A 23,074-nucleotide genomic window follows, 5' to 3' on the forward strand; every position below is an offset into this window, starting at 1 on the left:
GTGGGAAGTGCCACATTCACAAGTTCCCTTTAATACTGGAGAAGATTTGAGGCCGTCTTGCCCCAGAGGGTAGATCAATAAATGACTTTGGGGGTTGGCAGATTTCCAAAAATCACATTTTTAAAGAAGTATTTGTATTCTCCTTCCTCTGCGGAGCTCAGTACAGGGTTTACCTTCAGGTTTGCCATTTTAGTCTTCCAACAGACCTTTGAGGACAGTTAGGCTGAGAAATGATGAAATGCCTGGTAAGCTTTATGGCTGAGCAGGGATTTGAATCCAGTTCTCTCCCGTCCAGACTTCCCCAACCTGGTGTCCTCTAGATATGTTGGGCTCCAACTCCCAGCACGCTGGCCGGGGGTGATGGGAGTTACAGTCCAACACATCTGGAGGGCACCAGGTTGGAAAGACGGCTCCAGTCTAACATTCTTAACTACTTAATGCATTACGTCTTAATACAAACCGATCAATAGAAACCGCAAGCATTTTTAGTGCCCTTACATGAATGGTGTGTACTTAGATCTCAAGGGGGTGGGAAATCATATCAAAGGAGCCGTGTGAGTAAAATATAAATTTCAGAGTTGTGTATGCTATTTTTGTCATTGTAATATTTGCAGGGGGTTAGGCATTTAGTTAAGAAATATGTTGTAACCTACGTTGTCCCCCCAGACTGGGATAGGTTCAGTGTTTAAATGCATAAATAATGCTACTGAACAAACCTTGTGCGGAAGAGCCTGTCCTGCATCTAAAAGAGACCAGCATCAAGAGAACACCTTTTTGCAATAAGAGAATGTAAAGCTCTTGCTCTTAAATAAAACCTGTTGTGAAAATATGCCAGCTGGTTTTATTAATGGAATTCTCTGTCCAGTGCCACCTCTCTTTTTGCGTTCTCTCCCATGTCTAAACACAATAATCTAACCGTTGGGCATGTTGGCTTTCAGGTCTCTCATGAGCTATTTGTTTTTCCCCCCTTCCTGGCACAAGCTCTGTACCTTTTAAAATGATGGGATCAGGATACCTGAAAGAGCGCCTTCTTGCTTACAAACCTGCCTGGTCAGTGAGGTCATCCGAGGGCCCTGATCCTGATGGTTCCACACGAACCTGTAGCCCGTTTGGAGTCCACCAGAAGAGCCTTCAGTGCGGGGCCCCCTTTCTTTCGAACTCCCTGCCCCTGGAGGTCAGGCAGGTGCCAACCCTGCATTGCTTCCAGCACCTCCTGAAAACATCACTGTTCCAGGAGGCATTCCTTAACTGAGCAGCCACGGTTTTATTGGCATTCTGTTTTTAAAAAGCATATTTTTAATATGGTGTTTTAAACTTGTTATCCTTTTACTATTTTACCTTTTATGTTCACCGCTCCGAAATTCGTTTTAGATATGGAGTGGTATATAAATATTATACAGAAATAAATGGTGCTTGACAGGCAGAAATTCAACAGGCGAATCTCTTCCCTATTTGCAGTTGCAGCGATGCGAAAAAGTTTCGCTTGTTGAGCTTCTTCTGTCCTGCAGGTGTTGAAGGGATGTGTTTCTACGTGCAAGGGCGGGGGGAACAGAATTCCTGGTAGCTCATCTCCTTTCCTGAAATTAAATAGTTTCAGTAGCCTTCTTGTTGCTGCTGTCGCTAAATTAAAAAGCAGTGTGATGTGTCCTAACAGTTGCCTTTCTGGATCAGCTATCTAGTCCAGCTTTCTGTTTCCAACATGTGTCAGCCAGATACTTCTGGCCGATCATCAGGGCAGGCTGCTTGGGGGCCCTGTGAAACTTGGCTGCTCTTCTCTGTCCACCTGCACAAGAGCATTTTTGCACTGGGATTCCAGTTGCCACCTTTTCCCCCACAACAGAAATTCAACAGATACAGCATTCCTCATCACTACATCCTCACCCCGATGTTTGCCACACCTGTTGAAGTACTGCCTGTATTTCCATGGGGAAAATACTATGCAACCCGTGTGTGCGTGCATTTGTATGCAAAAGCACCTTCTGTGCAGCAAATCACATACATGTACAATTGCTGTGCATACCTTTCGGAATGCTGAGCAGCCTTGAGAAAGCAATCCTAGAACTCTTTTATCTACTCAAGCATTTTGTGGTTGGAGATGAGTGCATTGGACTCTCTTAATGGCTCCTTTGGGGCAAAAATAATTGCATTCCATATCCATTGTCTTTAAATGTTGTTAACCAGCGGTGAGCCTTCTGGGACAGGGCAGGTTAAAACCCAAACAAGACGATTTCCTATAAATCTGTCAGGAGTTGCATCCCAGAGTGGCCTTGTTATTAGTGCAGACTGAGTGCCCGACTGAACAACAACCTGGCAGGGTGGGATTCACACGTCCCTTCGTGGGACTGCCACGCCCTAAGTGGATCTGTGCCGTCTAACACGCCACCTGTGCTCCTTCTGCAGGCCCACGTTCCAGTATTTCACGTGGCACACCTGCGTGCTGGGCATTGCGGGCTGCCTCGTCATGGTGTTCCTCATCAGCCCCATCTATGCCTCGGCCAGCGTGGCCTTCATGGTGGTCCTCCTCGTGGCTCTCCATTACCTGTCGCCCAGCAGCAGCTGGGGCTACATCAGCCAGGCCCTCATCTTCCACCAGGTAAGGACAAACGCCCCTGGGGGGGATGCTGAAGGCTGGTCAAGTGAAAGTATGCTAGCTCTTCCCCACTAGAGTAGATCAGAGGCAGTGATGCATGCATTGGGTATTTGGGGAGAACTGGCGCCCTCCGGGTGTTTCAGATGAGAGCTACCATTGGCCCCAGCCAGCATGGCGAGTGGTCAGGGATTATGGGAACTGTAGTACAAACCATCTGGAGGGCACCAGGTCACCTACCCGTGTAACCTGCTCGATATGAGGGTGCCTTTGCACAGTCTCTAGAAATGACAATTAGTCTAGAACAGCCTTCCCCACCCAAGCACCCTCCAGATGTGTTGGACTACAACTCCCATCACCACAGGCAACACGACCATTTGTCATGCTGGTTGGGGATGCTAGGAGTTGTAGTCCAACACATCTGGAAGGTGCTTGGTTGGGCAAAGCTGCGTTAGCCTATATAGGTTTTTATGATCATTGATACTTTCAATGGTCTATTGCAGTCTCTTTTATGCCTCCTTTGCTGCTTTTTGTATTTTCGATCTGTTTTTATGCATTTGTAAGCTGCCTTGAGCCGCTGTGTCCTTTAATGGAAAGGTGGAATACAAGCGTTCAATTAATCTACCGTCTTGAACAAACTTCAGCAGTTGAATCTCCGTTGTTGCAGCAGCAGCAACAACAACAAATCCAGACAATGAGAAGAGAGAAGTCCATAGTTATCCTAAGATGGGGGTGAAGTAACTTCAAGCCTTGCCGTCTGCGCTTCTTTTGCTGAAGGGAGGAGGAAGAGAGGACTGTTTCCTGCCTTAGGATCCTCTCCCTTCTGTACATTTTGGGTGGGCGGCTTCTCCTGAGAATTGCTCATTTGCAAAAGACAGGACCAGGTGGCCCCCTCTATTCCAGATTAATGCATCTGGTATAATAATAACTTTCTGAACTTGCATTCTATCCCTTTGCTTGTGAGCCTTGTCCTTCTGTATATCCCTTTAACAGACGGCGTGTCCTTCCAGCTGGCGCCGTCCCCAAATGCTGGCTTTCCCTGGGATCCGTTCCCAGCCCCAGCAAATTGGGCCCGTTGCCCATTCCCAGCCTTTTAATTTTTTGTGTCATAAAACCAACACTTAAAAACTCCTGTTAGCACGTAATGGAATATCCTTATTACCCAGCTGCCGACTTGCTGGCCCGCACAGCCAAGCATGAGCCCACGTTCCTACTGTGGCTGGGGTGGGTTACGAGGCCAGCGGCTTGGCCAGGCACGTTGCTTGCAATGCCAGGCCAGCTGCGTATTGCATTTTTGGACGTGTGCAGCTACACACGTACATGCGTGCTGATTCTGTTGGTAGGTCTCTCTGCTTGTATGTGAACGGCTGGGCTGGGGCGGCGGTCTCCCATCTTAGAGGTCTCTGAAAGCCTAAAGCTGTGAGACTAGTGTGGAAGATCTTAACTATACATTTTGCTAAATCAGATTTTAGCTTTCCCAGCTGCAGAGAGGAAAAGGCTTAGTGCACATATCTCATTACCTTTGAAGTGTTTACTCCAGGGGTGCAGAACTTAGTTTCCCAGATGGCTGCATCCCTTTCCCCTCTGACCATCAGTCGTTTGGTGGTTTCCCAGCTTCTGTGCACTTTCCTGATTCTACAATGTCAAAATGCCTCTCCAAAGGCTCAGATACCGGCAGCGAGAGCTTTAAGCTAAAATATGCTGGCATTTTTGGCCCTGCGCCTTTTGTCTTCGGCCCCACCCACTTCTGGAATGCGGGCTCCGAGAGCTTCCCCCAAATGGAATGCAGGCCTCGGGGTGAAAGCAGTTCAGCACCTCTGGTTTAATCTAATGATTAGTACTTTAAGGGTGCAACCCTATGCGTGTTTAGACAGAAAAAAAGTCCTACAACTCCCAGCATTCCCCAACTGGCTGGGGAATGCTGGGAGTTGTAGGACTTTTTTTCTGTCTAAACATGCGTAGGTCTGTGACTTCAAGCGTTTATGTAGTGCTTAAGAGTGTCCGATGACCTGTAGATATATTATCTCAGCACAACAGCCTTCTCAGGTAGGCCAGCGTTATTGTTCCCCATGTTGCAAATCACACAGCTGCGGCTGAGCGGCGTTGCCTGAGGCCATTTAGGAGTTCATGGTGGAGGCAAATCTTACTGACACACCCACGCTTCTTGCCTTGCTGGCAGGCCAGCTGGCTGCTACCTTGCATGTCACGTGGCTTGCTCCTCGCCACACCTGTTGAAGTACTGCCTGTATTTCCATGGGGAAAATACTATGCATTAATTGAATGCTTGATTAATTGAATGATTAATTGAACGCTTGAGAAAGTGGGACTCGATCCTTCCTTGCGTTCTCGGCGTGTCAGGGCACCGGTGGGATGTAAGCCTCCTGGGCAAGGCCTGTGCTTTTCCTGCCTTCTGCCTGGCCCCTCCCTGCTCCCATGATTCATGTTGAGCAGGACCTGCTGTAGGCGTGACAGCTGTATCTCTCTCACCTGTGCACTGCCGGAATGTGTCTGACTCTGGGCTGGAACGTATCCAGCACTGGAACCTCACACTGAGCACATGGAGGCCGAAAGGCAGCATTTTGGGGGCACCAGCGTGGCACGCAAGCAGATCTGAGCCTCAGGGCACCATCCAATGGGAAGAGCTCTTGCACAGGCCCCATTGAAATGAACAGGAGCTGCACAACTTCCCATTGCACGGTGCCCGTTGCAAATTAGTCAGGGGAGCTGTTCGGAATTTCTCTGCGTGGGCACGCAGGTGGCCTGGGCCAGCCGGATTAGCACAAGGGCAGAGATTGTCTCACCCCACCCCACCCCCGTGCCCCCTTTTCCTGGATGGGGAATGCTCAGTTTTTTTAAGTCAGGCAGAGCTGCAAACATGTCTGTAGCCATCAGTCTGGCTTGTGATGTTTTGGCAGATCGATGCATGAAAGGAGGCTCGAAAGCAGGTGTCGCGAGCCCCGCTTGGGGATTCCCCCTCCCCTTTGAAAAACACCTCTCGTTCCCGGCCCTGCCGCACCGGGGCTTTGGCTGGGAGCCAGTGACAGATTGTGTGCAGAAGAGGGGGAGAGAAAGAATCAGCGTCTGCGCTGTGCGTCTGGGGTAATAGCATTTACTCACCGGGGTGATGGTACCCCAATGGACGCTGATCAAATGCACTTGTCCCACTAGTGAAGACAAATGCCGGGAGCCGAGGATGTAAATGCATTAGCTTGCCTGGAGCTCTGGCTTGTCAGGCTGACTTTCTTGTGCATGCGCACACACAGCAAGGAAGGGAATGGCTGGAGCCCAGGGAGAAGAAGAGGAGGTGGTGGCTGATTTTTCCTTGTCACTTCGCAGTTGAGGAGACATTTTGATCAGGAAGGACCCAAAAGCCTGTTCGGCGCATGTTTTCTGCCAAAATGCAGATAGTCATCACCCTTCAAATCCCTGAAGAGCTGTCACGTAGAAGAGGGCAAAGGCTAGTCTCCTGTTGCCCCAGAGGCCAAGACTAGATGTAATAGGCTTAAGCTAGATCTAATAGGCTTAAAAGGAGGGTAGATTTTGGGTTGAAAGTTAGGAGAAACAAGTTGATGGGAAGAGCAAATGGACAAAGGAACCAGCGACCTAGGGATGTGGTGGGCTCTCCCTCACTGGAGATCTTCCAGCAGGAAGATCTCTTAAGGATTATCGAATTCTGGATTTCCAGCAAAGAGCAGGGGGTAGGACTAGATGGGCTCTAAGGGACCCTCTGTGGTTCTGTGATCATAAGAACATAAAACGAGTCCTGCTAGATCGCACCCAAAGTCCCTGGAGTCGAATGTGCTGGCAAACCAGATATCTCCAGGAAGCCAAGAGCAGGGGCATGAAGGAAATGCCTCTCTCCCGACTGTTGGCCCCAGCACTGGGTACTGAAACATGAAGGTACCATTTAGCTTGGGGGACTTCAATTTCCCCGATATTTGTTGGGTGACAAATTCTGCAAAACATGGCCCCTCCAGGAAATTCCTGACTTGTGTGGCGGATAACTTCCTCCTACAGAAAGGAAGAGGAAGGAATTAGAGGATCAGCTATCCTTGACTTGATCCTAACCAACAGAGATGACTTAGTGGATAAAGTAGCATTTACAGGAACTCTGGGGGAAAGCGACCATGTTGCACTTGAGTTCTTGGTTCTAAGGGAAGCAAAAGCCGAGTGTAGTCAAACGCGTATCCTGGATTTTAGGAAAGCTGATTTTAATAAACTCAGAACAATGATCAGTAAGGTCCCATGGCAAGCGACGCTAACGAGAAAAGGAGTCCAAGATGGGTGGGAACTTTTAAAAAAGGAAATTCTCAAGGCACAATCACAAGCAATTCCAACAAGAAGAAAAGGTGGAAGACAACAGAAGAAGCCAATGTGGCTTCACAAAAAGCTTAGGGATGACCTGAAAACAAAAAAGGACACATATAGGAAGTGGAAAGAAGGCCAAGTAACAAAGGAAGAGTACAGGCAGATAGCACAGAATTGCAGGGATGGCGTCAGGAAGGCTAAAGCTGAGAACGAGCTGAGGTTAGCGAGGGATGCTAAAAGCAACAACAAGGCTTTCTTCAGCTACGTGCATAGTAAAAGGCAGAGGAAAGAAATGGTGGTTCAACTATTAAATAAGGATGGCAAAATGATAACAGATGACAAGGAAAAGGCAGAGGTGCTCAATTCCTACTTTGGCTCAGTCTTCTCCCAAAAGAGGGTCTATGACCCCCCTGGCAAAGGCGAAATGCAGGCTGAAGGGGCAGTATTGCAGCTTGAGATCGATAGGCATATGGTCAAGGAACACCGAATTACTTTGAATGAGTTCAGATCTCCAGGGCCAGATGAACTGCATCCTAGAGTAATAAAGGAACTGGCAGAAGAACTCTCAGAACCGCTGTCTATTCTCTTTGAGAAATCATGGAGAATGGGGGAAGTACCAGATGACTGGAGGCGGGCTAATGTTGTCCCTATCTTCAAAAAGGGTAAAAAGGAGAAACCTGGGAACTACAGACCAGTCAGTCTGACATCAATCCCAGGGAAAATTCTGGAGCAGATGATAAAGCAATCCATCTGGAAGCACCTTGAAAACAATGCAGTGATTACTCGAAGCCAACATGGATTTGTCAAAAACAAGTCCTGCCCGACAAATCTGATCTCATTTTTTGATCAAGTCACCTCCCTTGTAGACTGTGGGAATGCTGTAGACATCATATACCTCGACTTCAGCAAAGCTTTCGACAAAGTGCCCCATGATATCCTGATGAGCAAACTAGCTCAAAGTGGGCTAGATGAAACAAGGATCTGGTGGATCCACAGTTGGCTACAGAATTGGACTCAAAGAGTGCTTATCAATGGGACCTTCTCAAACTGAGGAGAGGTAATGAGTGGGGTACCGCAGGGCTCAGTCCTGGGCCCAGTGCTCTTCAACATTTTCATTAATGACTTGGAGGAGGAGGTGCAGGGAATGCTGATCAAATGTGCAGATGACACAAAATTGGGCGGGATAGCTAATACTTTGGAAAACAGAAACAAAATTCAAAGTGATCTTGATAGACTGGAGTGCTGGGCAGAAAACAACAGAATGACATTTAATAGGGATAAATGCCAAGTTCTGCACCTAAGAAAAAGAAACCAAATGCACAGTTACAAGATGGGGGATACGTGGCTCAACAACACAACAAGCGAGAAAGATCTTGGAATTGTTGTCGATCACAAGCCGAATATGAGCCAACAATGCGATGTGGCTGCAAAAAAGGCCAATGCTCTTTTGGGCTGCATTAATAGAAGCATAGCTTCCAAATCCCAGGAAGTACTAGTTCCCCTTTACTCAGCACTGGTTAGGCCTCATCTGGAGTACTGTGTCGAGTTCTGGGCACCACACTTTCAGAAGGATGCAGACAAACTGGAGAGGGTTCGGAGGAGGGCAACAAAGATGATCAGGGGACTGGAAACAAAGCCCTATGAAGAGAGACTGAAAGAACTGGGCATGTTTAGCCTTGAGAAGAGAAGACTGAGGGGAGACAGGATAGCGCTCTTCAAGTCCTTGAAAGGTTGTCACAGAGAAGAAGGCCAGGATCTCTTCTTGATCATCCCAGAGTTCAGGACACGGAATAATGGGCTCAAGTTACAGGAAGCCAGATTCCGGCTGAACATCAGGAAAAACTTCCTGACTGTTAGAGCAATATGACAATGGAACCAATTACCTGGGGAGGTGGTGGGCTCTCCCACCCTGGAGGCGTTCAAGACGAGGCTGGACAGCCATCTGTCAGGGATGCTCTGACTTGGATTCCTGCATTGAGCAGGGGGTTGGACTCGATGGCTTTGTAGGCCCCTTCCAACCCTACTATTCTATGATTCTAGCTATCATGGCCAACAGCCAATGACAGACTTTCTCCGCCTCTCCCAGGGCTGTGGGCAATCCCCTTTTAAAGCTGTCTAAGTAAGTGACGATGAGCACACTCGGTAGGAGAGAATTCCATAAACCAGACTCCAAGGACATGTTTGGAGAGGAACTTGGAGTCCGATTTGGCATGGCACAATTCCTCCACGCTCTCTGGAGCATCGCAGCAGGCCTTCCACAGTAACAACTTACGCATGGTGCTCTGCAAAAAAGGATGGGTCCCTCCTACAAGGACCTTGCAATCTTATGTTACGAGGCAGCAAAGAAGGCAATAGAGGGATGAAAGGAAGAAGAGAAAATAGTAGGACAAATAGGAGCAAGTGTAACTACTCCATATTTGGGCCTCCAAGTCAGTTTTGCAGGTGGGGAGCTAAAGGGGTTAAGCCACACACTTCCAGAAAATTTGGGATTTGAGGGGAATTTGGAGGAAGAAAGAGAAGTGGCACCCCGTAAGCACAGGGAGCCGGGCCGGCCCTCCCGTTAGGCAGTGAAGCACTTGCCTGAGGGGCAGGGAATAGCAGTGAGGTGTTGGAGGACTGAGCTGAGCTACTCAGCCTACCCTGTGTCCCCTAAGCTAGCTTGCTGTCTTCAGGTTCAGTCGAGTACGAATGTTGAAGTAAAATTCAACTGCCAGTCCAGTCCAGTTGGCTTCTGTATGTGGTATTGGGGGAGGGGGACATCTTGTCCTTTGCTTCCAGTAGCAACATGTCTTGGGCCAGCCCTGACAGAGAGGGCGATATTCCAGGCATAAGGACCAGCATGGGAAAATGAGCAGGGCCGCTGCGGAAAACGGGAAACTGCTGGGCACCTGAGGCTGGTGCAGTTGGGCGAGTGAAGATCGCGTGATATAGCTGCCTGGGGGGTGCTGGGAGTTCTGCGGCACCAGGTTGGGGCAGGGTCTAATAGGCTATAAGGCAGGGGTGTTGAACCTCTTTCAGCCTGAGGGCCAAATTACATTCGGGACGCTCTCAGGGGCCACATGCCAGTGGTGGGCGTGGCCAGAGGCAAAAGGGGTGGAGCCAAACTACTAAGAAATACCAGCCCATTTTAACTTGCTGCCAGTACCTGAGCCTTCGGAGGGCAGGGGGAGGCAGGCAGGGCCAACGTTTCCATGCACTTTTCTGATAAGCCACTATACAGTGAGAGGCGAGGCGGGTCGTGTGTGAAACTATCCCAAACCAAAAAATCCCACATGTATCGATCACCGTAACAGTGACCGCTGCAGACCTGGTCTGCCACGCCATTTCCGTAAATGTAGTTTGCTGGGTGAGGGTTGGCGTCGCCGTTTCAAGTCCCGTCCCCTCACAGCTGCCACCCCGCCAGTTCCAGAGCTGGCGAGCGGCCGCTGGCGGGGAGCGCCGCGCGTGCGTCAAGGCGGAACCACCAGCATATGGGGCTGTCAGTGGCTGCCACCCCTCATTATCCCCTCAGCGCACGGCACGGGGGGCGCTCAGGCGGAACCCCCCTCCCGCCAATCCAGGGAGCTTGACAGGCAGGTGCCGTGTTTCTTGCACACTCCCATCTGCCTCTCCTTGTACTTCTGCTTCAAGCATGGCTGGCTGCGGCAGAAGCGTGGGCTACTTTCCCTGGGGGCAAGAGGGAGGGGAAGACGTGGCTGCAGCTGAAGACGGACAGTACTTTTCCCTCAGAATTGTTGGAAGCCCATTTCCTCGCCCGAATGTCACCTGATATAAAACTTCGAAGCAAATTCTGCAGTCCCTCAGGCAAAACGTCTGTTTCGAGGGAGGACAGAAGAGCTTTGAGTGAAATTTCACAAGGGTGTTGCCAAAAATTGCCTGGCTTTTACCTGAAGTGAAGCTTAAAGCAGATTTTGGGGTTCTGTTCTGGCAAAGTAGCTGGGGAATTGTGAGGGAAGTCAAAAGGAGTTGGATAAGACCAACAGAAGTTCTCATATCCCTTAAATGTGATGAATACAGGTAGGGATGTACGGACTGTGTAAAATCCGCTCTGTCTGTGTTTTGCGGATTGTCAGGCGCCTTTCGTTCCATCATCTGCCCACAGACGGATGCGAATTTTTTTTCGTCATGCGGAAAAAAAATACAGAAATAATTACATAAATATTTACGCAAGTATTTACATAATTCACCTCAGTACGTAACATTTAGTGTATTGTCCCCCATTCCATTCAGTGTTTCCTCCGCAGAAATGTACGTATTTTTCTACAGATTTATATGCGTAAATTTCGGGAAAGTAAAAAAATCGCTCCGCAGTAGATTCCACAGGTCAGATTCTTAGAAATCCGAGCTCATTTTAATCTAGCTCGAATTTCTCCAGCATCCCTAAATACAGGTGACTTGATGTGCACTTAAAATCCTCTGCAGTACTTGGAAGATATTGCTGATGAGTGCCATTTAGTGGTTTGGGATTCACAGAGTCCGGGGGGCAGGGGGAGGGCATTTTCTCCCAGAATGCCCCTTGGAACAATGTCATCTCCTTCCAGGGCATTATGGGGAAAACAGAATGGCGGCTGTCAACCATGAGAAACACCAGTCAGTTCCACTCACGGACCCTGAAATTCATTCCACCCCCTGAAATCACCAAACTTCCCCCTACCCCAAATATTCATGGAATGCAAATTGATCTGTGAAATTTGAGGGCAGATTATTTTAGCTCAGCACTAGCTTTCTTACCTCAGTAAGAATTAGACATTTGTTCACAAGTTTTGTAAGTTTTTTGTAGTGCTTCAAAACTTCACTGTAGCCTCAGGATTTGTTCTCTTACCGTGGCAATGATCTCTTGGGGCCAAAGTAGATGTGATGATGGAAATCCATGAATGCATTTCCATTGCCTTGAAGTGTTTTACAAACAGCAGCTGGGGAACCTGATCTGGATTGGGGTGCCCATGGCTGTAACCGGGCCTGTAACTAAACCTAAGCAAGTGTGACTGAAACAACCGCATTGCACTTTTCCGTTTACCCCTGCCTCCTTTTCCTTCCCCTTCCTCGATTTTACCTGAGCTGGTTTATAGACTCTAGGCTGTTTGGGGTAGGGACCTGTCCTCTTGTAAAGTGTAGGAACGTGCGGTTTTGAGGAGCAGATCCCCCTCCTTGCCTGTAACGCTTGTGCTTCCATCACTCCCAGGTCCGTAAGTATCTGCTGATGTTGGACATCCGCAAAGAACACGTCAAGTTTTGGCGGCCCCAAGTGCTCCTGATGGTACGAAACCCTCGGACGTCCCTGCAACTCATCAGCTTCATCAACGATCTGAAGAAGAGCGGCTTGTACGTGCTCGGTCATGTGGAGCTGGACAACCTGGGTAAGGAAGCAACGGGGATAAGACTGTGGGATCAGCACTAGAGGTGCAGAAGGGTGCCCAGTGAGAAGACCCGTCCACCACTACAGTCTGGACCAGCTGTCCCCAACCTGGTTCCTTCTAAGAACCAGGTTGGGGACTGCAATTCTCATCATTATTCACAGCCAGCACAACCAATGGACATGTGGGCTGAGTGATGGGAGCGGCTGTTTGGCACATCTAGAGGGCACCAGGGTGGGGAAGGCGGGTCTGGAGCAACCCCCTGTTCTTTAGGATGAGTGCGCATTTCCTTTATAAACTAAAACCAGCGTGATGCATGATAATCATTATTTGCAGAGCTGCAATTTAGTTGATTAATTATTTCCATTAATTTCTTAAAAACATTTTCATTGACTGGAAAGGTACCTCCTATTAATTGGTCAGTAGATTAAGAAAAATATTTTTAAAGTATTTAAAAATAGGGGAGCAGGGGAAACATGGCCCGGTTGTCGCGCACGTTTTTTGCATGCAGAAGGCCCAGTGCCTGGCATCGCCAGTGCAAGGATCTCAGATAGGGAAGTGATGTGAGAACTCTGGCAGAGAACCCAGAAAGCTGCTGCCAGTCAGTATAGACAATATGGGGCTAGATGGACAAATAGCGTGACCTAGTTGAAGGCCGCGGTCTCTGCTGCGGTCCACACCCATGCACAAGGACTGCCTCCTTGACCTGTCACAGGTGGTGGTAATGGCTGGGAAAGGCGCTGTTTGCAGCGCCTGTGGCCCCTGCAGGGTTGCAGGCCTCGAAACTGCCCATGTGTGAATGTCCAGGGAACCTGGAACCCTGAGCTCTCATCAACATGGCTTCCCAAACCCAGTTTGGGTAGAGTTCATTGGTACCCCTCATATCCTACATGCCCCCATTTGGGGCTTCACTGTGCATATGTGATACCACTAGATGGTCTGCGTAGGGCCGGCGTCAAGGATGAGGCATGGTTGGGCAGCTGCCGAGAGCCCGCGCTCCAGCAGGAGACGGTTGCCGCAGTCGCTCCTCTTCACCCTTGCAACCTGCTTGTTCACCCACCTCTTGCTCTGCCCCAGACAACAGTGGTGGTGAGAAGGAGGAGCAGTAGACACCCCGGCTCCCTGGCTCCTGGCTCTCTGCCTGTCGAGCAAGCAAGCGGTGGCAGAGTTGAGAAAGAGGAGGAGGAGCAAAGCAGCTGCTGACCATGGTGGTGAGAAGGTGGCCTCGCTGAGGGAGGGGCCCATGGAGGGTGTCTTGCCCAAGGGCCCTCAGAAACCCAGAGCGGGCACTTCCTGTGCATCACAAAGCCTGACTGGGCAGTGCTGTGTTTGCAGCAGATCAGGGTGAGAAGTTCACACCATGCAGAAGCAATGTTTGGGGTGAGGATTGAAACTGGCCAGTAAGTCTCAGCCCAAGCCTTAGTTTGCTTGTACTCGTTAGCGCATGCACCTTCACGGGAAACACGCACATACGCTCCAGCCGACAGACACAGACAGACACAGAGGGGTGTGCGTTGCACGCCCAGTCACTTGCTTTCGCCTAGCTCTCGTCCTTTGTACTGCAAATTGATTTCTCTGGGCCCCTCCCAGAGCCATTCTGGTTGCCATGGTGACTAATGGATTTTTTTTTCCTGAAAAGGGGGGAAGTACAAGCAGGGGGACTGTTAATTTCATTTTTGAACCATACTGAAAAGAGAGAGAGAAAGAGAGAGAGAGAGATCAAATCCAAATGATTGTGCAAATCTGAGAGAGAAGGAACTGCAGGGTAGTAGCGTGATGATGGTTCCCTGTGAGGTAGGATCTGGGCCTTTGGTGGAGTGGGAGGTGAACACTGTGAGTTGGTTGTGAGCACAAACCAGTTTCCCATGCTACCCACATTGGGGGAACTTTGTGGTAGAGGGAGGAGTCGCATTTCATGGGTGTGGCAAGCCATGAGTCCGACATCATAATACACAAGTAAGACCCAGAATTCTCTGGAATGGCATTTGAAGAGAGATGTGTGAACTCAAAAGGCAGCTTTGGATAATGTCTTAGGGCAACTTAGTTGTGGGTTGCAGAGAGGTGAATGAGATCTCAAAATAAAGCAGAGAATATGTAGGTTTGCAGAAAAAATAGGTTCGCCTCCACCCCAAATCAGATAAATGTAACAAGAGAAAAAGAACCTGGAACAATGCAGGCTCTGGTCTTTGAAACCTCCATAGTTACTGGCTGTAAGTCCTCTGGCATCAGATGATTTGAAATGAGCTTTCCCTGGCCATTGACTCAGCTGGTGAGGTGTTAACAGAATAAACGTTCCACATGCTCAGAAACCTTAAAAACAGGGTGGATGTTGTGTGCTGCTGATGGAAAGCGACGTAGCAGAGGAAGAAGATGGCAGCACTACTGATGTGTTGTCAGTCAACAGTTAGATCAGCCTTCCCCGACCTGTTGCCCTCCAGATGTTCATAGCTGGTTGGAGGATTGTGGGAGCTGCAGTCCAACACATCTGGAGGGCAACAGATCGGGGAAGGCTGTTAGATTGTATGACTGGCATGGGAAGGGAATGGAATGGGACTGGCATGTGCAAGAAGTATTGTGTCTGTAGCGGTATTGCATGTGAATGGTGTGACTAGGTGTGTGCAAAGGAGAGAGTGATGGGGAATGAACACTGGGAAAAGTGTTAGGGAAACCATAACTCTGTGTGTGTGTGTGTGTTTTATTAGCTGAAAACCGATTCCAGAGCCAAATCATAGATTAACTGCTGCCACATTTTGCTCCTTACTTCTCTCTTCTGAAGCCGCTCCGCCTTATTGATAGGTTTGCAGGCTGCTCTGCCAGAAGGCCCCACCCTGTCTCCATCCATGTGTGTGGATTGGACCCTCTTTATCCCAAGGCTAGCCTGGGACTCCTGATAGGGCTTTCCCTCTGTCATGGAGGCCCATGGCAACACCAGCAGGCTGACCCTCTTTCTTGACTGTCTAGACTCCCTGCCTGCCGACCCGCTAGCAGACCAGTCTGACTCGTGGCTCCAGCTCGTGGACAAGCTGAACATCAAGGCCTTCGTCAACCTGACGCTCTCTGACTCGGTGAGGCATGGCATCCAGCAGCTGCTTTTCATCTCTGGCTTGGGTGAGTAGCCATCGTGTTTGGGCCGTAGACCTGGGGATGGTGGAGGAGCAGGGGCTGATACAACCTGTCATCTTCCTGATAGCCGCATTTTAAAAGAGAGCCCTGTCCCTGGTCAACAACCTTGCCCCAATGTTCTTTATTAAATTCTGTTCTAGCAAAGAGCTCTGTGGTGGAATTAGGGATGGATGGATCACTCTGTATCCGGTCTGTGTCAGTTCTGCATATGTTCATTCATAAGACTGTTTGGTCCCATTTCTGCATCGATCTGCAATTTTTTAAAAACTCACAAATTTACATCATTTTTGTATGCATTTTTCACAAAATACGCATTTATGTTTTAATGTTATACTAAAATAGGCATTTTTGTACACACATTAGCTTGAAATGTTCATTTTTTATGCATTTTGGTATGTTTTTTAAGCCAAGAAACATATCACAAGGATCAGAGACGTGCAAAAGCCAAAGGATAATTGCATCCGAGTCATGTATTTGTTTGGGAAATGTGAATTTGGTATATTTGCGAAAATATGTGGACTAAGCAAACTCCTCAGGCATCTCTTAGTAGAGCACAGAATTTAGAGGCTGCAGATCTGGGGTTCATTGTCCAGCACCACCAGTTAAAAGAAGAAACATGGGTACCAAATCTGGGAAAGACCCCTGGGAAAGTCTGGGCCACTGCCAGTCAGAACAGGTGGTACTAAGGTAAATGGACCAATGCCCTCACTTGGTAGACAGCAGCTTCATATGATCGGGGGAGTGCATCCACAGTCTTTCCAAGGGCCATTTGGGGCCCGTCACAAGTTTCAGTTCTGGTCATTCAGGGGACCATTAAGAGAACATAAACTAGGAGCATTTATGGAGACAACCCATAGATCAGTGACAGTAGCATATATAGTTTGCATGCAGAAGGTCTCAGGTTCAGTCGTCAGCATTTCTAGGTATTGCCGGGAGGGCCCCTGCCTGAAACCTTGGAGAGCTGCTGCCGATCAGTGCACACAGTACTAGGCTAGATGGACCAGTAGACTGACTTGGCATAAGGCAGCTTCCTAAAACTATGATGCTGGCCGATGAAATGTGGCAGCATTGCTTTTTTGTGTGGCTGCCCTTTTGAGAGGAACTAAATGCATCAGATACAGTTATTGAGGAAGTCTGGCCACCAACCCCCTTGAGGAGAGGGGTGTTTGAGGGCACCTTTCCACCACCCCGCACTCCTCTTTTGACCTTCCTCGTTAGTAGAGCTCAGCAACTTCTCCTTGTTTTTCTTCCTCTCCCATAGGAGGCATGAGGCCTAACACCGTTGCACTAGGTTTCTATGACAACACTGCCTCGCACGACAGCCTGTCCCAACACCCGTCCTTTAGCAGTGAGGAGGTGGCCTGGCAGAATTTCCCTCTGGTGTTGAACTCGGAGAGCCACAAGCAACTGTCCTCCCGTGAGTACGTGGCCATTATAGCTGACGCTGTGAAGATGCTTCGTAACGTCCTGCTGGCACGCTACTTTGACGAACTGAAGCTGCCTCAGGCGTTAGGGTGGCGGGCACAGCCCCTCATCGACGTCTGGCCCATCAACTTGCTGCGTCCTGACAGTGCTCGCTACGTGGACACCAGCAGCCTCTTCCTGCTGCAGATGGCCTGTGTCCTAGCCATGGCCCGGGCGTGGCGCCGGGCCCGCTTGCGTCTGTTCCTGTGTGTGGAGGGCGGGACCCGCCCCCGTGGCCAGGAGGACAAGTTGCGGCAGCTACTGAAGGACCTGCGCATCCAGGCGGACATCCACACGGTGCCATGGGACGATGTGGTTGCCCTCCACTGGCATAGTCACCAGGAGGCGGCAGGAGATGGTGACATCATCAACTTCCCTGGCAATGTTGCTTGTGTTTCAGATGAGTATCTGAGTGCAGTCAACCAGCTCATCCTCCGACAGAGTTCTGCCCCCACCGTCCGCTTCCTCTACTTGCCCCGTCCCCCCGCTGATACCAGCCTGTATCTCAAGTACTTGAAACAGATTGAATTGCTCACCCGTGGGTTGGGGCCCACCTTGCTGGTGCATGGGGTCAGTGCTGTCACCAGCACCGAACTGTAGGCCACATGTGTGAGGTCTCTGTGAGTAATGGGGCTCGTGGCAGTTTGCTTGCTATTGCTCACTAGGGCCAAGAGTTTGGTGACTGACAAAACACCAGACTGGTATAATGTATCGAGGAACGAGAGCTAGGTGAGCTGAAGAAAGACTACTGGAGCTCCCCTATCAGCTCGGCCTAAGTTGGCTCTCTTTGCCACTCTTCCCTTTTCCCCACAGATTGGGCCGCTTTTGAGGCCTCCCAAACACGGGAACTGTGAGCAAGGGCTTGTGCCCAGCAAAGCCGTTGTAGCCATGAGCAGACTGTTATCACCAAGCGCCTTCTGCTTGCACTATTCTCTTGCACTCTGGCACAGGTGGAACATAGCAAGACCAAAGGATGTCAAACCAGCACTGGGTCCTTCAACTCGGCCCTTGACAACAAGGAGGCCCTTTGGGTCAGTGGCCTTGGACACTCCCTGACAGCCACCTTTCTTTTGACACTTGTAGAAATGGGAGCAAAATTAAAGATGGCATTGTTGGATCTAAGGAGACTGCTGTGGTGGCATTGGGGGGTTGATGATGGTGATGTCCTAGGGGCAGGGTGTGATCCAAATGACATGTTAGTTGCAGCAGTGCTGGACTTGCCCCACTGAAGGGCAAAGGATGCTCTGCTGGTGTACAACTGAGGGCCATTTCACATATGATAACTGCAGATCGTCATGTGATAACTGCAGCATTCATGTGATAGTTTGGCTGTCTAAAACGGCAACAGATCTGTCCACCGTTTGAACATGAGATCATCACTTCTGAACTCCCGTCTCAACTGTCCTCTCTCCCTATGTCCCAGAGATTGTCCAGTGAGGCTACATGCCCAGGCCCTAAGAGTGAAGACTGAAGAAACATTCTTAACAGCAGTCACACCAGTTAGAAACATGGGAAGCTGCCATATACCAATTCACACCATAGGTCCCTCTAGCCCAGGATGGTCTTCAGTGACTGGCAGCAGCACTCCAGGATTTTAGACAGGGTTTCTTCCCAGCTCTACCTGGAGATGCTGAGGCTCAATGCTAGGACCTTTGACATGTAAAGTATGTACTATTCAGTGGAGGCTGGTGGCTCTGATGTCAGTGGGGCAGTGATTCCACTCCAGTGTTCAGTCAGAACTCTAAAGGAGCTCTCCAAAGTGCAAAGCTTAACCCTCCCCCTATGGAGCACCTTGGATAGCTCCTTAAGAGTTCTGACTGAAACCCAGAATGGAATTATCGCCCCACCGAAATCAGAGCCACCAGCCTCCATTGGTACTACTCTACCAATGAGCTATGGCTCACCTTCATAATTCTGCCTAGTTTATGTGCACTAGCGGTTCCTGATGGGCCAGAACCATAAACCTCTGGGGACTGGATACTCTACCACTGAACTATGCCCCTTCCTCTGTTCTTCAGCTGCAGTGTGAACCTGACTTCACAAATCATCATCGATAATGAATCACTTCAACTTACAACCACCCACGTCTCACCCACCCATAAGAACGACATTATGTCAAGCACTTCAGAAACAGTTGCAAAACTGCTCTGGAGTTTGGGGAAACAACGTATGTTGGTGATGTCAAAGGTGCTAGCCAGTAGGTGCCCATCACACTCAGCTCCCCCCCCCCACACACACACACATCCTAGAAACTTGCAAAGACATTCATCAACAGCTCACAACAGACAAAATAAGGCATGTGTATTTTCAGGACCCTCAAGGTGTGTTCAACCCACTTCAGCCATGCTTAAAATGTTACTTCTGTCTTCATTGCTGTGTCCTTCATGCAGAAGTTACTTCTGTCTTCTTTATTGTATCCTGCATGCAGGCTCCTTTCCAAGTATAAATCAAGGCCAGCATCAAAATTTGGTTCCCTAGAAGAAGTGTGAAATCCCCTTGCTAAACCTTCCAGGACTTAGTGGTAGATCCTCCTTCATTCACCCATTATCTTGGCTGGTGGGGCAGCCACCTAAAATCCCGCAGCAGACCGCCTGTCACACATCCTTTGCTGTGGCCCCTTCTTTCCTTTCTAAGCCACTACTTGCAGTGGTTTCAGGCAGTGGCCTGCTTTGCCCCCTCTCCTTGCAGAGTGCTGGACTAGGTAACCACCGATGCCTTCCTTGTGCTGGGCGCTGAGCAACCAGGACTGTGCCAGGCCTCCGCCAGCCTCTGCCCACCCCACACACAGCCTCCCAAGTCCTACCACCCATCAAGATCCATCTCTTCCCTTCGCTGACCAGGCAGGGGCGAGAGGGAAAACTGCCAGGATTCAATTACTGGTGTCATTGCTGCCTGCTAACACCGGTTCCCCCGGGGCTGGCCTCCCTTCATCCGACTTGTCACTTTTCCTGACAGGCTGCCGCTTGCTGTCGCCGCAGTGCCGCTGCACACACTCCCCCCGCCACCACGGCCCTGGGCTGTTCAGTCCTTCTCAAGGAGACAGGTGGTGGGAAGGCCCTGCAGGGTTGCAACTTCGGCACCGAGCACTGTGGAATGACGTGCCCACCTGAGGACTGGGAGAGGCCATTTTTGCGGCTCCTTCCTACTGTGCCCTAGCTGGTAGAAGCAGCCTGTGCAACAGCCCTCAGTGTTGGAAGGCTGTGACAGTTTTGGCATGAGTTCTGACACATGCATATCGGGGTTGCCAACTAACAGCCTGTGGAGTGAAACTGCCCCATGCCTTTACTGTCGTCAACAGTTCCTGTCCCCTTGATTCTTCCTGAAATGGCTCCCGGAGTGGGAGGGAGAGAGACAGAACTATGTCTAACAGAGAAGTCTCCTTCCCCCATCACTTGCTTGGGCACCCATGCCCCCCCTTTCCCCCTTATAACAATAAAATGGATTAGAATCCCCACTTGGTCCGTGAGTATGCACTGGAGGGATCAGCACCCCCTCTTTTTACTACCTGGATTGTGTATCTGAAAGTGTGGCTCAAGGAGATATGATCCTGATTGGCACTTGCGGTCCAAAATCAAACAGGTTTCCTGCGCTAACCTCCCATGCAGAGTCCATAGCAGCCTTCCCCAACCTGGGGCCCTCCAGATGTTTTGAATGCCAACTCCCATCAGCCACTGCCAGCATGGCTAATGGTCAGGAATTCACCTCTTCCATGCAGCCTTTGCCACAATGCCCCTAGTCCCGGTACCAGGGTTGCAGAGCCAAAATGGGGTGGGGGCCAGATGACTCCCCCAGCCCTCTGTCTGTATGATGTGCAGAGGGCTCTTTGATGTCCAAGGGGAGTGGCCACGCCCCTGACCTTGGTGGGCCACTGTCTGCAGCAGTATGGCCACAGCCACCTGTCAACATTTGCTCCCCTGCTGAAGTGGTCCAGAAACCAGACTGCTCCATGGGGGTGTCACTATCAGGGAAGCCCCGTAATGGCCGAGCTGAGAAGAGAAGGTGAAGGGGAGAAGCAAAAGGGAGAAGTGAACGGGAGGTGGCCAACTTGGTCCCAGCTTCACCTGTTCCACCTCCTTCCCACAATGGGAGAAGGGGGCGGGGTGGGCACAGCTGAGGCGGGCATGTCTGCTTCGCTCCTCCAATGAAAAAGCGCAGGGGACTTAGCTGGCTGTGTCCTGGCTTCTAATCAGGGAAGCCCCACACACAGCAAAGCACCAGCCCAGGGCATCCCCACTGCTGTCTCCGTTCTGTGATCGGAGATGACGAGGTTCCTGTCCCCTCGTGGTCCACAACCTCCAGTAGGGGCGCGGCAGCCCCTGGAGGTGGCACAAGCTTCTGCGGGCTGGACGCAGAGCCTCCAGGGTTGGGGTAGGGCAGCTGGCTGGAGATGCTGTACCTATACGCTGCTGTAACAAAGCCCAGGCACATGTAACCGGAACAGTGCACGTTAACCCCCCGCTTGCCTCCATTTCCCTTTCTCCTGCTGTCTGTCTGGTGTGGAATTACTGATCATCCGCTCCTTGGCACAGGGATCTGTCTTCTACTCGGAATATCTTGCCGATAGATGGCATGCTCAAAATAATAATTTCCGCCACAGAGATGCTGAAGAAAGAGAGCAAAACCTCTCTACGGCCCTAGAGAAGCATGGCCGGTGGCAGCTTTCACTTTTAACCAGTCGCTCAGGTGCTCTGAGAATCCTAGACTTTTTCTATGTGTGTTAGGGGTGAAGAATCCGTGTTGGGTGGCATCCATATGGAGCCTGAGTCTCACTATGGCCCCTTTCGTGTGCAGCGGTGTGGATGTTGTTTTCCCCATGCTGCAATCGTGCTCGGCGACAGCATGATGCATTTAAACTGTCCGTTTTCTGGTGTCTTTCCCCAGTCAAGTACAGGCCTGAATTTTGCCATTTGGGAGATGTTGGGGGTGGCTTTTGACAACATTTGGCAGCACACAAGCAAGCGTGCAAGAGAATTCCTCCAGTTATTTAGCCCCTTCTTACAGTCTCTGAGGGGGGCTTGGGGGTGAAGGGTGGGAAAGCACCATGAGTCTAGTCTGCCAGTATGTAAATGGGAATGCACAGGCAAGGGCGCAAAATGGCAGCAGGTGCTACACGATCGCAGTTGGTGCAGTTTCCTGATAAAATAAAAATGTTGTGATTTTTGTTAATTGCCTGGGAAATTGTCTGCTAAGACCAGCATGGGGCGGGGCGGTGGGAAAGGATCCCACCCTCTCCATGCGTTCACCCTTCCTGGTGGATTCTCTAGGCCAACTTCTCTGTCCCCCCCTCAGCCTGGGGAAGGCTGCTCTTTCAGGTGGAGTGCCAGCTCCTGGGACTGATTTGAACAGGGGCCGAGCATCACCCACCCACCAGCCAGGGGTGGCTTTAATTAGAAAGACGAATGTGGGGGGAGCAGAGGCCAGGCAAGCAAAGTCAACAACTCCAGGGTGGGAGAGGTTCCTAGTGTGATGGAGCGGTGGCCCCATTGGCGGGCAGTGCTGCAAAGCCAGCCTTGAATCAAGAGTAGAAACTCTGCTGGCCAAAGCAACGTTTTCAGGCCCAGCACAAGGCTCCAAGGTGAGGTTCCAAGACTGACCCTGGAAGGGGCTGTGTGAGCCATAGAGAGGGTTTGATTAAGGCCACATTGTGGCCCAGAAACAGCATTCACTGCCAGTCTTCATCCCCAGGAGATGGATGAAGTGAGCGCCTTAGACCACATGCAAAGTGCTTTTGCGCTTCTTGGTAACCGCAACCGGTGCAACTGTGTGGTTTCTGCAGGCAGAGAGCTTCCCTGGCCAAAGACATGTTTTCCAAGGACCCAGGCTTGATTGCTTGCACTTTGTTTTAAACAGTGCACCTTCTTTTCAAGGAATGGAGCGGGGGGGGGGGTGGAGCTGGAAGGTCAGGCTTCCCCTGTGGGTGGGGGCAGCCCTGGAGTCAGCTGATGTGGGCTGTAGGAACTAGTGGTGGCAGGGGGTGCTCAGAACAAAGACCCCCACGTTACTCAAAAACCATGTTTTTCACATGTTGCCCAACACAAACCTTTGACATGATCTCCCTAACATTAATTTTTAAAAACCTCCACAGGAATCATTCATATATAAATCAGGTTGTGGATGATGCTCCTTTGTATCAAAAGGGGAGACACCTATCCTACTTCTTAGGGCTGATCCTAAATTGACGGGAGTAGAGGGCAACTCATTGAATATGGTATTCGCTTAGCACCCTATTAGGACAACA

The 23,074-nt window shown here is 50.1% G+C and overlaps 1 protein-coding gene across 2 annotated transcripts in view; it reads left to right on the plus strand.

Moving 5' to 3' along the window:
- Nucleotides 1-18,221, plus strand: part of LOC146351733 (solute carrier family 12 member 9-like) — a 115,487-nt gene extending 97,266 nt beyond the window's left edge. Inside the window, exons 10-13 of one of the 2 annotated variants that reach the window (XM_084847705.1) lie at nucleotides 2,401-2,593; nucleotides 12,078-12,252; nucleotides 15,211-15,357; nucleotides 16,634-18,221. In XM_084847705.1, coding sequence (XP_084703831.1) covers nucleotides 2,401-2,593; nucleotides 12,078-12,252; nucleotides 15,211-15,357; nucleotides 16,634-17,436 — 1,318 coding nt within the window. In that variant the 3' untranslated portion in view covers nucleotides 17,437-18,221. The remainder of the gene's footprint in view (nucleotides 1-2,400; nucleotides 2,594-12,077; nucleotides 12,253-15,210; nucleotides 15,358-16,633) is intronic. The other variant, XM_084847703.1, reaches the window with a different exon arrangement.
- Nucleotides 18,222-23,074: the final 4,853 nt, after the last annotated feature.

Source organism: Heloderma suspectum, chromosome 3 (genome assembly GCF_057233095.1).
Source record: "Heloderma suspectum isolate Gila_16-S chromosome 3, 16-S_ref, whole genome shotgun sequence".
Taxonomy (NCBI): domain Eukaryota; kingdom Metazoa; phylum Chordata; class Lepidosauria; order Squamata; family Helodermatidae; genus Heloderma; species Heloderma suspectum.